The sequence below is a fragment of the Pleurodeles waltl genome, chromosome 11, assembly GCF_031143425.1.
Source record: "Pleurodeles waltl isolate 20211129_DDA chromosome 11, aPleWal1.hap1.20221129, whole genome shotgun sequence".
Classification (NCBI taxonomy): Eukaryota; Metazoa; Chordata; class Amphibia; order Caudata; family Salamandridae; genus Pleurodeles; species Pleurodeles waltl.
Window position 1 is genome coordinate 686,854,930 of NC_090450.1, and position 12,876 is coordinate 686,867,805.

Sequence of the window (12,876 nt, forward strand, 5' to 3'; positions counted from 1 at the left end):
TTGGTGTCTTGCAGTCTCTTCTGGCTCTTGCTCTGTCTTCTACCACAACTTCTAGTGTGTGTTATGAAACTTGCTGTACATTACTCCTGCTTTCCTGGGCTCTGGGTTGGGGTACTTTACTTACCTTTGGTGTTTTCTTACACTTCCAGCACCCCTCTACACACTACACTTGCCTAGGTGGGAAAACGACATTCACATTCCACTATTTTAGTATATGGTTTGTGGTGCCCCTAGGCCCATTGCAACCTATTGTGATTTTCACTGTTTGCACTATTTTATGACTGCTTACTTACCTGATTTTGGTTACTAGTGTATATTTTGTGTATAATACTTACCTCCTAAGGGAGTATAGCCTCTAACATATTTTTGGCCTTGTGTCACTAAAATAAAGTACCTTTATTTTTGGTAACACTGAGTATTGTCTTTCTTGTGTGTAAGTACTGTGTGACTACAGTGCTATCGCAAGAGCTTTGCATGTCTCCTGGTTAAGCCTTGGCTGCTCTGCCTACAGCTACCTCTAGACAGCCTGGCTTCTAGACACTGCCTACATTTCACTAGTAAGGGATAAAGTGGACCTGGGATAAGGCGTAAGTTCCATAGGTACCCACTACAAACCAGGCCAGCCTCCCACAAGTTTGGACTGTGATGCCCTCAATAAAAAAATAAATTAAAAAAAACATGTCTGCGCCCTTTATACAATGTCATAGTGATACTAGCCATTTGGTGTGATTGGTGTATCCCTTTCTCCAGAATCTGAGCCACCTCCACCACACAGCTTTAGCCAAACCCACTGTGAGGCTGACCACGGGACGCCAATGCTGCAGAAGGGCCTATTTTCCTCCTTCAGAACTTCCATAATGTGGCTGGCCACTGGGAGTCACTGCTGAATTGGTATGCCTGTTTCCCTTGAGAGCTTACACAATGCTTGGCCACTCGGTGGCGCTGCTGCACAAGTGTCTGGTTGCTCTCCCAAGGACTACCGCCAGTACAATACTACTGAAGCCAGACATTGCAAAAGCCTGGGTGGCCGCTTGATGTCACTGGTCCACCAGTGTCTGTCACCCCACTTTCCAGAGGCAGAATCTTGTTTTTTGGTGGCAGAATATGTCCAGAGGGCGAACTCTGTGAGACGCCGTGTGTCACAGAGAGGGAACCTCCCTTGCTCATTCATACATGTAAAAATAGCGCACTGCCATCTTAGTAGCAGTATCATTTGAATAGCTCGGTGGGTTTATGCATGTACTACCGACATATAGGTGGAACCTACTCATCACAGGTTTTCATCTCGCAGGAAAGGACTTTATCTCTCATCCTTCCCAGATCAGTAGAATGCGGGCCTTTGAAGTACTCCTAGCCCATCCTTCTGAATTGAATGACACTTAGGCGCTCTAATGTTGAGAATCAAAGGGATGGTGATTAAAGCATGCATCCATAGCCGCTCGCAGCGGAGTATCACGCCTGTTCATAAAACACTGATTAGATTTATAAGAAAGGGACTGTGAGTAAAATGCGACGAGCAGTGAGTAGTATATACAACACAGCCTCATTTCGTGGGGCGGGAACACTGAGGCCCGCCTGGATTCACGAATATGCCTTCTTTTCGTAGGCCCGAAGGCCTTCCCTCTATTACCGAGAATGGCTGGTTGATAAAACTGGAGCCTTGCCATCCCCACCCCCTCCAGCCCGTAAGGCTGGCCTAGGGGCGGGACAAGGGAGGGGCGGGGCTCAGCTAAGTAACCCTTGGGCAGGTACATCCGAGTAGTCTCACATCTCCAGGATAGACGTGATCACTGGAGACGCAGCGAGCAGCAGAGGTGGCGGAACAGAGCGAGCCCCCTTCCGTCATCTACAAGAAAGCTTTGAGTCTGAAAAAGGAGCCACCTGCGGGTTTTAAAAATTACCTCCAGGGAAAGGAACAGCAGAGAACTGCACTTCGCTTCGTTGGAATTCGAGTTTGTGTGTTTTGAAGGCTGTCTCTAAGGAAGACCGGGAGACGTAGGTGGGGGGGGGCGGTTCTTTCAGGAGCCCGCTTGAAGCGCTTTACGCTCTCCGACGCGGAATATAGCACCAGGATTGACAAAAAGCGCGGTGCTCCTGAAAACGCTGGTACTTTTTAATGGCTGATTTCTATATGGATTCTTTAAAATCTTTTCCACGACTTTGATCTCCTGCGATCGCAGCGGAGGGTGGAAACTCTTCTAAGACTTGGTCAGCACCGGTGCGCGTGGGCCACCCGCCCCGGGCAAGCAGGTGAAGCGGTTGCCACTTGGGTCCGCTCGCACCCATCAATATCCATCTGAATCAGGAGGGAGCCCCGGTGGCCTCTGTTCTGCAACAATGCGCTTCTCGGCGAGGGACGTAGCGCTGCTTCTTTTGGGTAAGTTTTAGGATGATAAATCTAGATTTGTCATATACGTATGTATGTGTATTTGTGCAGGGTCTGACCCCATATGTCGTGCTAGTGCAGCGCACTTAAGGCCCTGACCCCCTCCCTGGTGGGGCGGCTCGTATTAACAACAGTGGCCATTCTATCCAGCTGTATAGGGGTCATCAGTAGGGTTGCCAGTGTGTCGTGGGCCCTAGTGCAAGGAAGGAAATACCCTCCCCACCCCCAACCTGCTGTTTGAATTATAAAATTCAGCAATATTTAGGGTCAGTGGCCCCCCGGGTCTTTGGCCCGGTGCCAGTGCACCTGCTGCACCATTGGAAGTTGCGCCCCTGTATGTCACTGATATCCGGACTATGAAATACAGAGATGTACACCGTTGACCTATTAAACAAGGAGCGCTGAAACTCGCCACAACCCACCGTGTCAGAGTGGGCTTTTCTGTGCATTCTTGAGGCATTCTAGGCGCCACCTAACTATTCAGGATCTGGCATTTGGTTTCGATGAGGTGTATTCCTATTCTTTCTTGAACCGCTAAGAAATCATGTTGGTCACTTTAGATCGCACATTGCAGTGCAGTCACTGCTTCCGACTTTAAATGTATACACCCAAGGGTGCACACCATACGAATATCTGCCTTTCTGTTTATGCAGAGATCTCAGAGGCACCATGTGAGGTGTCAGTAGGTATTATTATTATTATCATATTTGTGGATTTGCCTCTCCCACAGTAAACACAGGGCCACAAGTACCAGAATACACGTGTAAAACAACAGTAAGGATAAGATATGCACACGTACCATGAAGGTGAAAGCGCTCTGTATTTGGTGACCTATTTACGTCTGGCATGAAATGACTTGATGGCTCTTCTCTGAACTGGTGAAATTATGTTGGTTTGAGATCCCCCTTCTCGGTGAAAACCTAGCATAACATATTACAGTATTTCTTCTAGGTAAGGTAAGCCAATCGCACCTTACATCAAACACCCTTTACGTTTCTGAACTAGCTGAGTACTTAGACCACATCCCATCAGCTGCAGCGCCGGAACTGGACTTGCAACTCGCACCTGACAAGGGTTGCTCGAGATATCAATTTCTAAGTCTCCTGACATTTTATTCCTTGAATCCACAATATTTGGAGGGTAAATCAACGTCCCAGGACGTTCTGATGACTTCTCCGAGCCTGCCACTTCTATGAGCACAGCATTACACATGATGGAAGTTTCAGAATATCCTAGCTTACAAACGGTGTGATCTTGGGCATATCACTTACGTTCCTGCACCTTTCCTGGGCAGATGGACCCGAATCCTGCTGTCTAGGTAAACAATTGCACTCACGGGTGTTCAGCTTGTACTTCAACGCATCGGTACAGGATCTGGGTCTAACAATGGCTGTAATTTTTAATTCAACCATTGGAATGTTGAGAGCTCCATTGAAGACAATGAAGAGGCTCTGGCTCTATAATGGCTTTTGTAGACCTGCTCCAACATTCGTAGGCTTTCCTTTCATTTTCTCCTTCTTTACTCTATAACAGTGGTTCCCAACCTGTGGTCATGGGACCCCTGGGGGTCCGCAAGGCCTTCTCATTGGTGTCCGCAACTGCTTAGAAATTGAAATAATATTAACAGGTTAGGACACCTAGCTTTCAGTAACGACTCAGTGGGGGGTCCCCAGATTCCAATAATGATTCAGTGGGGGTCCCCATGTTCCAGTAATGATAAAGAGGGGGTCCACAGAAGGCAAAAGGTTGGGAACCACTACTCTATAACATTATGCCTACAGTGGAGTGAGTGTTTTAATAGCACTATAGCCCATCTGTGACTGGCAGAAAGGATGGAGGCTGTGGTGTAAGTAGAACACTCCAGGTTGTTAAATGCTTGTGCCATGATCAGAAACATTGGTGAAGGGCTATCACTCAGGGAGACATTTTTAAAATCCATTATAGCCCTCAGCAGCGGGCATTAATGCTTCATTATTATAATTCTTGGGTTAATTCATTTAGGGTGATGTGGTGGGCTTGGGGTGATAGCTGGAAGAGGAAACATCTACTCACCCGTCACTCATACCGAACCACCTGAACAACATGGACAGCAGAGCCAGGTTTTAAAGGCCTGCAGCCTTTAAACTGTGGCTTCTGGTTTATTTTTAATAGTCTGAAAATTGAACACCTGGCTTTTGGAACTGCCCAGAACCAGGAGAACATGTTTTTCACTTAGTATGGGATGGGAATGCTCTCAAGTTACGCAATGATGGCAGGCAGTCTTCACCACCTTATCTACAGCACTGGGTGTGCTGAGAGACCCAACCACAGAGGTAGCTCTGTTGGGAGTCCCAGGTAGGGTGAGTGCAGTGGGAAACAGCATCTTGGTGGGAATGGGAACCGTGCTGGCCAAGAGAAATAGCGAAAACGTGATCTCTGCCTCCTCCCCTCCCCTCCCCTGGTCCGCTGGAAACAAGCGATGGACTCGTTGGCTAAACGGGAAGAGGCGCTTTATGTATCTAGCGGCTGCCCCAAGAAACATGGGGAAACAATACCAAGGATTGCTGTAGAACAATGCTACTGCGAGGAGTTTCTTGTGATTCATGTCTACATGTTCTATCACAATTAAACACTTACAGGTGACGCCTGATGTGGCGTGCCTGTCACAGTGCATAGCACTCCAAGCCCCTTTAGCTTCTGATCTTTTCGGATTTTCTACACCGATAACCATCAAATACTGTGGGAGCTTCGAAAAGTAACGCGTTGGTGATTCTGTTTTTCTGCACCTCTGTTTTGACTCGTGTACATTCCACAGCTATGCATCAGCCTTGTTTCTGGGGGTACCCCCCTAAACCGCTAGCAACCGCGGGGTGTCTGACGTACACTTGATCAAGAGGAGCGCTTCCTGGTGCTCTTGACAAGTCCCCGGATGCACCCCAGCCCTGTAATAATAATGTTGTGATCTCCCCAGGAAGGAATGCCTAGTGCATACCTGTAATGGCTACGTTAGGGCCTGAGATGGTGAGGTCATGTAATAGTTGTTTTGTTTATCTCTTGAGCCCTTGGATCCCTTCACATTTCCTTTCCCGAACAGACCTCGACTCCCCCGTTGTGTCTATGGTTAAGGAAGAATTAAAAGGTGCGCTCCTTTAATTGTCCAGTTCACCCCAACATTTCAGAATCTCTTTGGGTAAAGGCGGGCAGGCCTGTAACGGGATTTCCTCAGAAAGCCTGAGTGGGCTGAGGCCGGAGACCAGAAGGCTGGGATGGAGTGCGCCTCATGCCGGGAATCATATATTGTCCCTCACATGATGTAACTAACTGCCCCATCTTCCGGCCGGGAGGAAACCTATCAGTAACTGCTGCTTGTCATGAAGTCGACCACTACAAACCACTGTCTGTTGTAGATGTTATTTTGACCCATTTCAGTGGTTTTCTGATTGTTTTCCATAACAAATCAGGTCAGCTGGTTACACACAGACCTCTGCAGCAAGACCGCTATTCCTCTGGGCTGTCTTAGCAACTGTCTTTCTCATCGTTTCTCACAAGGTCAGACTGAAATTCTGTTATATATGCTCTGTCAGGGTGACATGTTGTCCTATAATAACTCGAGAATTTAATATTGACTCTTTGGTCCTGACATACTGACTGATGCATTCTGTCAGACTGACATATCTCTCATACTGACACTTTTGTACTTTCAGAGTGTCAAACCACCTCTCTCAGACTGCGAGTCACAAACTGACTAATATTCTGTAAGACTGACATACTTCATCTCACATGCTATCTGATTGATATATTGACTAGCCCGTACTGTGAAAATAACAAGCTATCTATTCCACACTGTGTGACTGATATACCTACTCTCCCATTACTATCAGACTGGCTGTCACATGGTTAGAATGACATTCTGACTCAGAGGCTGTCAGCCCCCTTGGAAAAAGTATTCCATGTACCTAGCCGAATCTTGGTACCTTCGCAGGTAACTGCTATTATGTACAGTGCTGTGAAATGTCAAGAATTGTGTATTAAGCACTATTAAAAAAGATCTACTAACGGCCCAGTCTGTCCACACTCTCTTGCCCATCTTCCCTCCCACAGGTCATCTTTGTCTCCCCCGCCTTGTGATTCAGATTGTTGGCACTACAACATGTCACCCTCAACCGGAGCAGCCCACCCACTTTACGTACGATTTGCTCCCAAGCCCTGAGCACCTTGATGCACCAGCTTTTCATCTGGAGTAGCCCCGCGCCTCCTCTGACAGGACATCTCAGTGTATGGCATATGTCATGGTCCCTCCCCGGCAGTGTTAACTCTCCAATCGTCTTGTAATATCTGCCGGCTCCTGATCCACCTTATTCCCTATTTCCGTTCACAGGAATCCTTAAGAGAAAACTAACTCTGGACGAGTAGTCCTGCACTATGCTGCCCACCTCATTTCATGAACTTCGAAAGATGAACATTTTGCCACTTAACTGGCTGCCCGTAGAGAAGGGCCACTGGAATCCTGTGGCAAGGAAAAACATAAATCACGCGGCAGCATTTACTAAAGTATGGAGCAAGAAAAGGCAAATAATGTAACACATTTTGTGATAGTATTACTTTCATTATTTTTACACTTGCCAACACTGGCAAAAAAAATCACCTCTTTAGTACTAGATTTCAGTGGGACTGTCCTAAAGGCACTAGGCACTGACCAGACTGCCCTTGTCGCCTGTAAGGCAATGAATGCACAGGGACATCCTAAAATACATGACCCATAAAGTGACCCAAGCTCGGAGGGCAAAGACTTTAGGGCGAAGGCCTCGCTCAGCATCAATCTTTCCCCAGCAAAAGGGAAACTGGGATTACAGTGACCTCTTCATCAAAACCCCAAAAAGTGAATACTCCAACGAACTAGGACTCGCACAGCTTCCGCTTTGTCGGTATTTAAGGCCAATCTAGAAGACTGCCAACTTCGTGGCTGAATACTGTGGGGAAACTGCTTCTGCTGAACATGTCCCTACCTATAAGGCTGGTGGAATGCTGATCCGCAGCCTCTGCATGTTTTATAGCATGTTGTATTTTTTGTTTAAGCATGTGTATCCAGTATGGGCGGTGCACTCAATAAATATATTGATAGAAGTAGGGCATGGTGTTGTAGTAGGTGGTTACGTGAGGTAAAAGTAACGTGGGAATTATTGTGGAGTGCTGTGATTGGTGGGGAGACGTCAGAGCTTGTGCGGGATGCTGTGATAGAAGGAAAGATTATGTAAGAACTTGAGCAACCTGTGGAGGGTGGTGGAGTGGGATGCAGTACAGGTGTGATGGTCGATGTTAGAGGTAGCACAGGGTGCTGTCATTGGTAGACGGGTGATGTAGAGGTACCACAGGATGCTGTGATTGGTGGAGGGGTGGCACTGGAACCAGTGCAGTGTGCATAGATAGTTGTAAGGGGCGATGAAAGAGCTAGCACAGGGCGCTGAAGCCATTAGATGTGGATGCTGGAGCTGTTGTAGTGATAGCTGTACTGGGATGATGTCAGAGGCGATGCAGCGGTGATGGAAATTAATTATGGAGCTATTGCAGTGCACTGTGACGGCTGGGAGAAGGGGCAATACGAGAGGTGGTGCATTCTGTATCTGAGGCAGCGCATGATACTGTGACAAGTTGATGGGTTCTGTAAGAAGCATTGCAGTTTACTGTGGTTGGTGGAGGTGTTGTTATCTGGGACAGCTCAGGGTACTGTGACAGGTTATACTAAAGGCAGTTCAGTTTGCTGTGATTGGTCGATTTCTGAGGCAGCGCAGGTTAGGTACTAAGATAGGCTGAGGGTCAAAGTCAGCGGCAGTGCAGGGTGTTGCGGTGGTCGTCGCGTGAATGACATGTATTGCAAGACTCTTTGTTTGGAGGCGGGTGGTAGAAGCAATGCACTGTGATCTCCAGACGATAGTGCTAGAAGTGGCGCCAGGTGCTGAGGCGATAGGATGGTAGTTCCATGATTACAGCCAGCCTCTTCAGCTCCCTCGCCATCTTTCCTGATAAAGCCCCCCCCCCCTGCTTTGTCCCAGTCGTTGAGTGAGGCAAAAGAAGAGAGACCCTGTCAAGCATCCCTTATTTAGGTCCTGGTTCTTCGGAGAGAGAGAGCATGTGGAACTGCAGGGGCACCCCTACGTCCAACCGTAAGACACCCCCCCCTCCTCACCCCACCCGTCTTGCTGCTGGATGTGTCTTCTGTGATAGTGGTGCTTCTCTGCAGAAGACTATTTCATCCCTTCCAGGGTTAGTATACGAACTCTGGGCTTACTCTAATCTCCCCAAGCATCCCAGAGACCAGGCCTCCAGGCTAGGGTATACTAGCCAAGGTTAAGCCATTACATACACTACTAGTAGGAGGTGAATAACAGGAAATGAGAGGAAACCTTCAGGTGCTGCATCCGTGCATTACAACGGCCTTGTCTACAGAAAAATTCTCAACCCATGCAATTTCCACAGAGTATTTATTCAGCAAGTAGTGTTTTTCTGGGCTGACCTTGAACACTGAGAAGAAGGGTGTCCTAGTTGAGAGGGAGCTCCGGTGATACTGATTAAAACAAGCATTTGCAATGCAATGGGTCTTGCGTTTGCTCGAGTTAGAGCTCTTAACATTGTAAATTCATAACTGGACTTTTCTTGCCACATAAATTGAAAAGGGAAAGTAAACCAGTTGACATAAGCAAGTCAATTCAAAGTCTTGAGCGCGAAGCAGAGACACAAAAGATCAAAAGACGTTCGCTTGCGGTCAAATCTATTGGCAAACATGCAATTATCCTTGTAATGGGGTTGGTCCCCAAGGAGGAAACAAAACTGCCACAAGGAGGGACAAATGTAAAGCATTTACCAATGTCATCAAAGTATTTTTGAAAGGCAAGCCCATGAACGAGTGAAAGTGATGGGCGTGAGGTGGCCGTGGTTAAAAACCCAAATATATACCAACACGTCAGAAAAGAAGCACTTGCACACTGCTATGCTTGACCTAAAAAAAGGCTTATGTTGTGGTTGAGTCTTTCTTGAACTTGGGAAGATTAAAGTTTAGGCCTGAGGTGGAAGGGGCCTAGTGAGGTACAAGTACTCGGGCTAGGGTGCTGTCAGGGTTCCAGTTGAGAGAGTGCCCAGCTTGCAAAAGTTGAGCCTTACCTGGAAGAAAAAACATAACTTGTTCCAGGTCCTTTGCTCAACTGTGCCAACACCAGTTCTACCGCCCAAACACACACAAACATACATTGAATATAGGGAATGCCCCTTTCAGGCCATTTTCTCAATCAAAAAAATGGGCCAGGTGTCTCCTCCATTAAGTGATCTGTCCTAGTTCACTCCATATTACATAATCTGCAAAACATTACGCACGTGAAATCGAGATTAGCTTGAAAACTGGAAGTCTCTGCGGGCCAGAGAGCAGCTGCAGCCATTTTACCCCTGACTTGATCGAGAAAATTATGTATTCTCATGTTATGGGCCAACGTAACCTTGCATATATGAGACTATATTCCCCTCATCATCAATTCCAGAAGGAAGAGAAAAGCATCCCTGTTCCCACAATCCCCCTCCCCTCCACCAGAATGTACAGTTTATACCTACGAGTCTCTGCATCCCTTTTTTTGATCTTTACAATGCTCAACTGCTTATTGGGTCTAGGTTCGCCTTATGTGAATTCTCTTAATACAATACAATAAACTGTCCTGTGTGTTCAGGTGTCACAATGGACAGGACCGTCAGGATTATTCTGAAGACGGTCCAGCATTTTGTGAGGGGTGGTTAATATCACTATGGAGAAGGCCTAGAGCCTTGCCAGAGGAGGCTGACTCTTGTTATTATGCGGCAGAAGACCTCAGGACCTGTGAGAGTAGATGGGTTACTTAACTATGTGATGCACATTAAAGGGTCGTGTCACATAGATCATACTATTTTGAGGAGAACGTTCAAGGGTGCTGTCATTGAGATTTTTGTATTATGAAATTGAGGGACCAGGAAGCTCTCTAATGCGATTGATCTTGTTATATGAGATGGGGAGGTACATTTATGGCCGAGTGGTTTGCGTTGATAAGGAGGAGGGTGGCTTAGGGAGCTGTTTACTTTGGCACTTTGTACTGTTTTGAGCAAGAAATGGCGGTACTCTGTGTTATTTTGAGGATGAAGCCTCAGGGTTCTGTCAAAATAGATGGTTGGTGTTCTTTGAGGAGGATGACACAAGGTGCTTCCACACAATATGGTTGGTGGTGTCACAAAGAGACAGCTCCAGTGTCCTCTCAGAGGAGGTGGTACGAGCTTTTAGAGAGTGGTGCTGTCAGGTGAACGTAAGTGTGTTTATATGGAGGAGGAATGTCTAGTATGCTGTTTGTGAAGAATGTTGTAATTTCGAGAAGGAAGGCAAGGTTTGCTGACTGTAGAGGTACCTGGTGTAATTTTGAGGAGGGAATTCCGGGGTGCTGGCTGTAGAGATGGTTAGTGTTAGTTTGAGGTATTAGACCCAGGGGCCTGTCTGATGAGATGCCACGTGACTTTAATAGGAGAACTGTGCAGAGTGCTGTCAGGGGAGACAGGTGATGTTATTAGAGTTCCATGCATTATTATTCTGGCATTAGGATGACGCAGGCCGGTTGGTGTTATTATGATGAGCTAAAACATTCTTTCAGATGACATGCACATTCCTCGCAGAGGAGGGACAGCTTGTCAGGGACATGGGTGGGGAAAGTAGGGCCTGGCCCTGATCTTTTGTTTTTTTTCTCACACCCATGATGTGCCATCGTTCCCACGGTATACGTCTTGGAGTGCAGCTATTTACCCAGGTATTGCTCTACCCAACAATTACCTCCCTTTATGTCCCCGCCAGCTCAGTGATGACATTGTGGCCTGGATCCAGGAGTGCTGTCAGGTGAGGGAGATCTCTTTAAGACCTAGGAGCGTGAGGATCACTTCAAACAACCAAAGATTTTGAGTGGGACAATCGAGGAACCCCATTAAAGTCAACGGGGCGATTATCGAGGGATCCCATTAAAGTTTATAGAGATGATTGTCAAGGAATCCCACAGACATCTGAGTGTGATCGTCAAGGAACCCTGTTAAAGTATGTGGGATCACTCGTCGAGAGATCCCCCTTGAACTCTGTTGGACTGATCCCCAAGTGCTCATGTTAAATTCTCTGGGAGTGAAGGATGGGTTTGATCTTAGGGAAGTGTGTATTGATATAGGGTCTATTGAAGTGTTTGTGAGTGTTCAATGAGTGGTCCAATTGAAGGCAATAGAGGCACTCAATAATTTCTATCCATTGAACAGCATAGACACAATCATTGTGTGACATCACTAAGGGGAAAAGAAGCATCCATTGACTAGGATGCACTGAGGTATATTTAAGAGTCCAATGAGTGTGACTTCACTTATTTCTTGTAGTTCCTGGAACTCTAAAGTTAGCTGATGTCAAGTGTAAATGTCCGACCAGCTCAGCCTTTTAAAGTCAGTTGCTTTGGATTCTGGTACTTGCCATTTTGCTTTTCCTGTTTTATGTGGAAAACTACAGGTCTACATGGCAAACTAATTGAGCTCAGCTAAAAAGCCAGGCCTAGACAAATGTCTCTCATCTTACATGGATATATTCGAGGTTTGTCAGTTCCTGGTGGTTAGGGCCCAATAAAAGTTAGCAGTTTCAATGCTTTCCTTCTAACCAGGGAACGCAAAAACAAGGGTGCAGCTGTGGCCGCAATAATAAGGAGGAGCAGGCTCCGAATCGGAACACTTCACCGGGTGGGCCCTGTGGTGAGTCTGGGGTCATTCTTACATTTCAATATTTCAGTTTCTAGGTTGAAGCTGAAGTCTCCTCCTTCCCCACCCCCCTTTCCCCAATAGGTTTCCATTTCTCTCTCTCACTGAGCCACTAACTCTTTCTGTAGTCCTGAAGTAAACAAAGTCCCACATACTGGCCTGTCAGTGCCATATAAAGAAATCTCAATTTCTATATAGGTTTACATTTTCTTTACAAAATTATTTTACCAAAAAACAAGTGGGGGGAAATCGTTAATTGCAAACATTATACGGTCACCCGCAGGTTCCATAGGTGTACTGGGCCCTTAAAAATGATGCAAATAAATTGCAAGGCAAAAAGAGAGACTGCTCAAAGTAATGGAAGACTGGGTGTCTGAGTCAACACACAAGGCCTTTGAACTAGGCCCCCGGGTCAGAGAGGGGCCTTCAAGTAGAATAGCTGGAAATTTTGTCACAGGCCAGTCAGTACCTCTAAGGCTAGAATGGCTGGGACAAGTAATTTCATTAATGCCCACCGCTCTCTCCACGCTGGCTAGGACAGGTACTCCTAAGTGTCCACAGACGTAAACAAACGCCATTTTTGGCCTTGTCTGTCAGCGGGCTGGAGGGGCACGGCTCAAAAGAGTGCTTAACTCTGGGCCTCAACAGGTTTTAGTGGCCAGCAATGCGTCAGAAACCAAACTCCATTAAGAGTACAACAGTGGGAGGAACCGACCCTGAGTCCCGGAACTAGTGGG

The 12,876-nt window shown here is 46.8% G+C and overlaps 1 protein-coding gene across 1 annotated transcript in view; it reads left to right on the forward strand.

Moving 5' to 3' along the window:
- The first annotated feature begins 1,789 nt into the window (after positions 1-1,789).
- Positions 1,790-12,876, forward strand: part of TGFA (transforming growth factor alpha) — a 51,157-nt gene continuing 40,070 nt past the window's right edge. Inside the window, exon 1 of the mRNA XM_069214204.1 lies at positions 1,790-2,377. Coding sequence (XP_069070305.1) covers positions 2,338-2,377 — 40 coding nt within the window. The 5' untranslated portion in view covers positions 1,790-2,337. The remainder of the gene's footprint in view (positions 2,378-12,876) is intronic.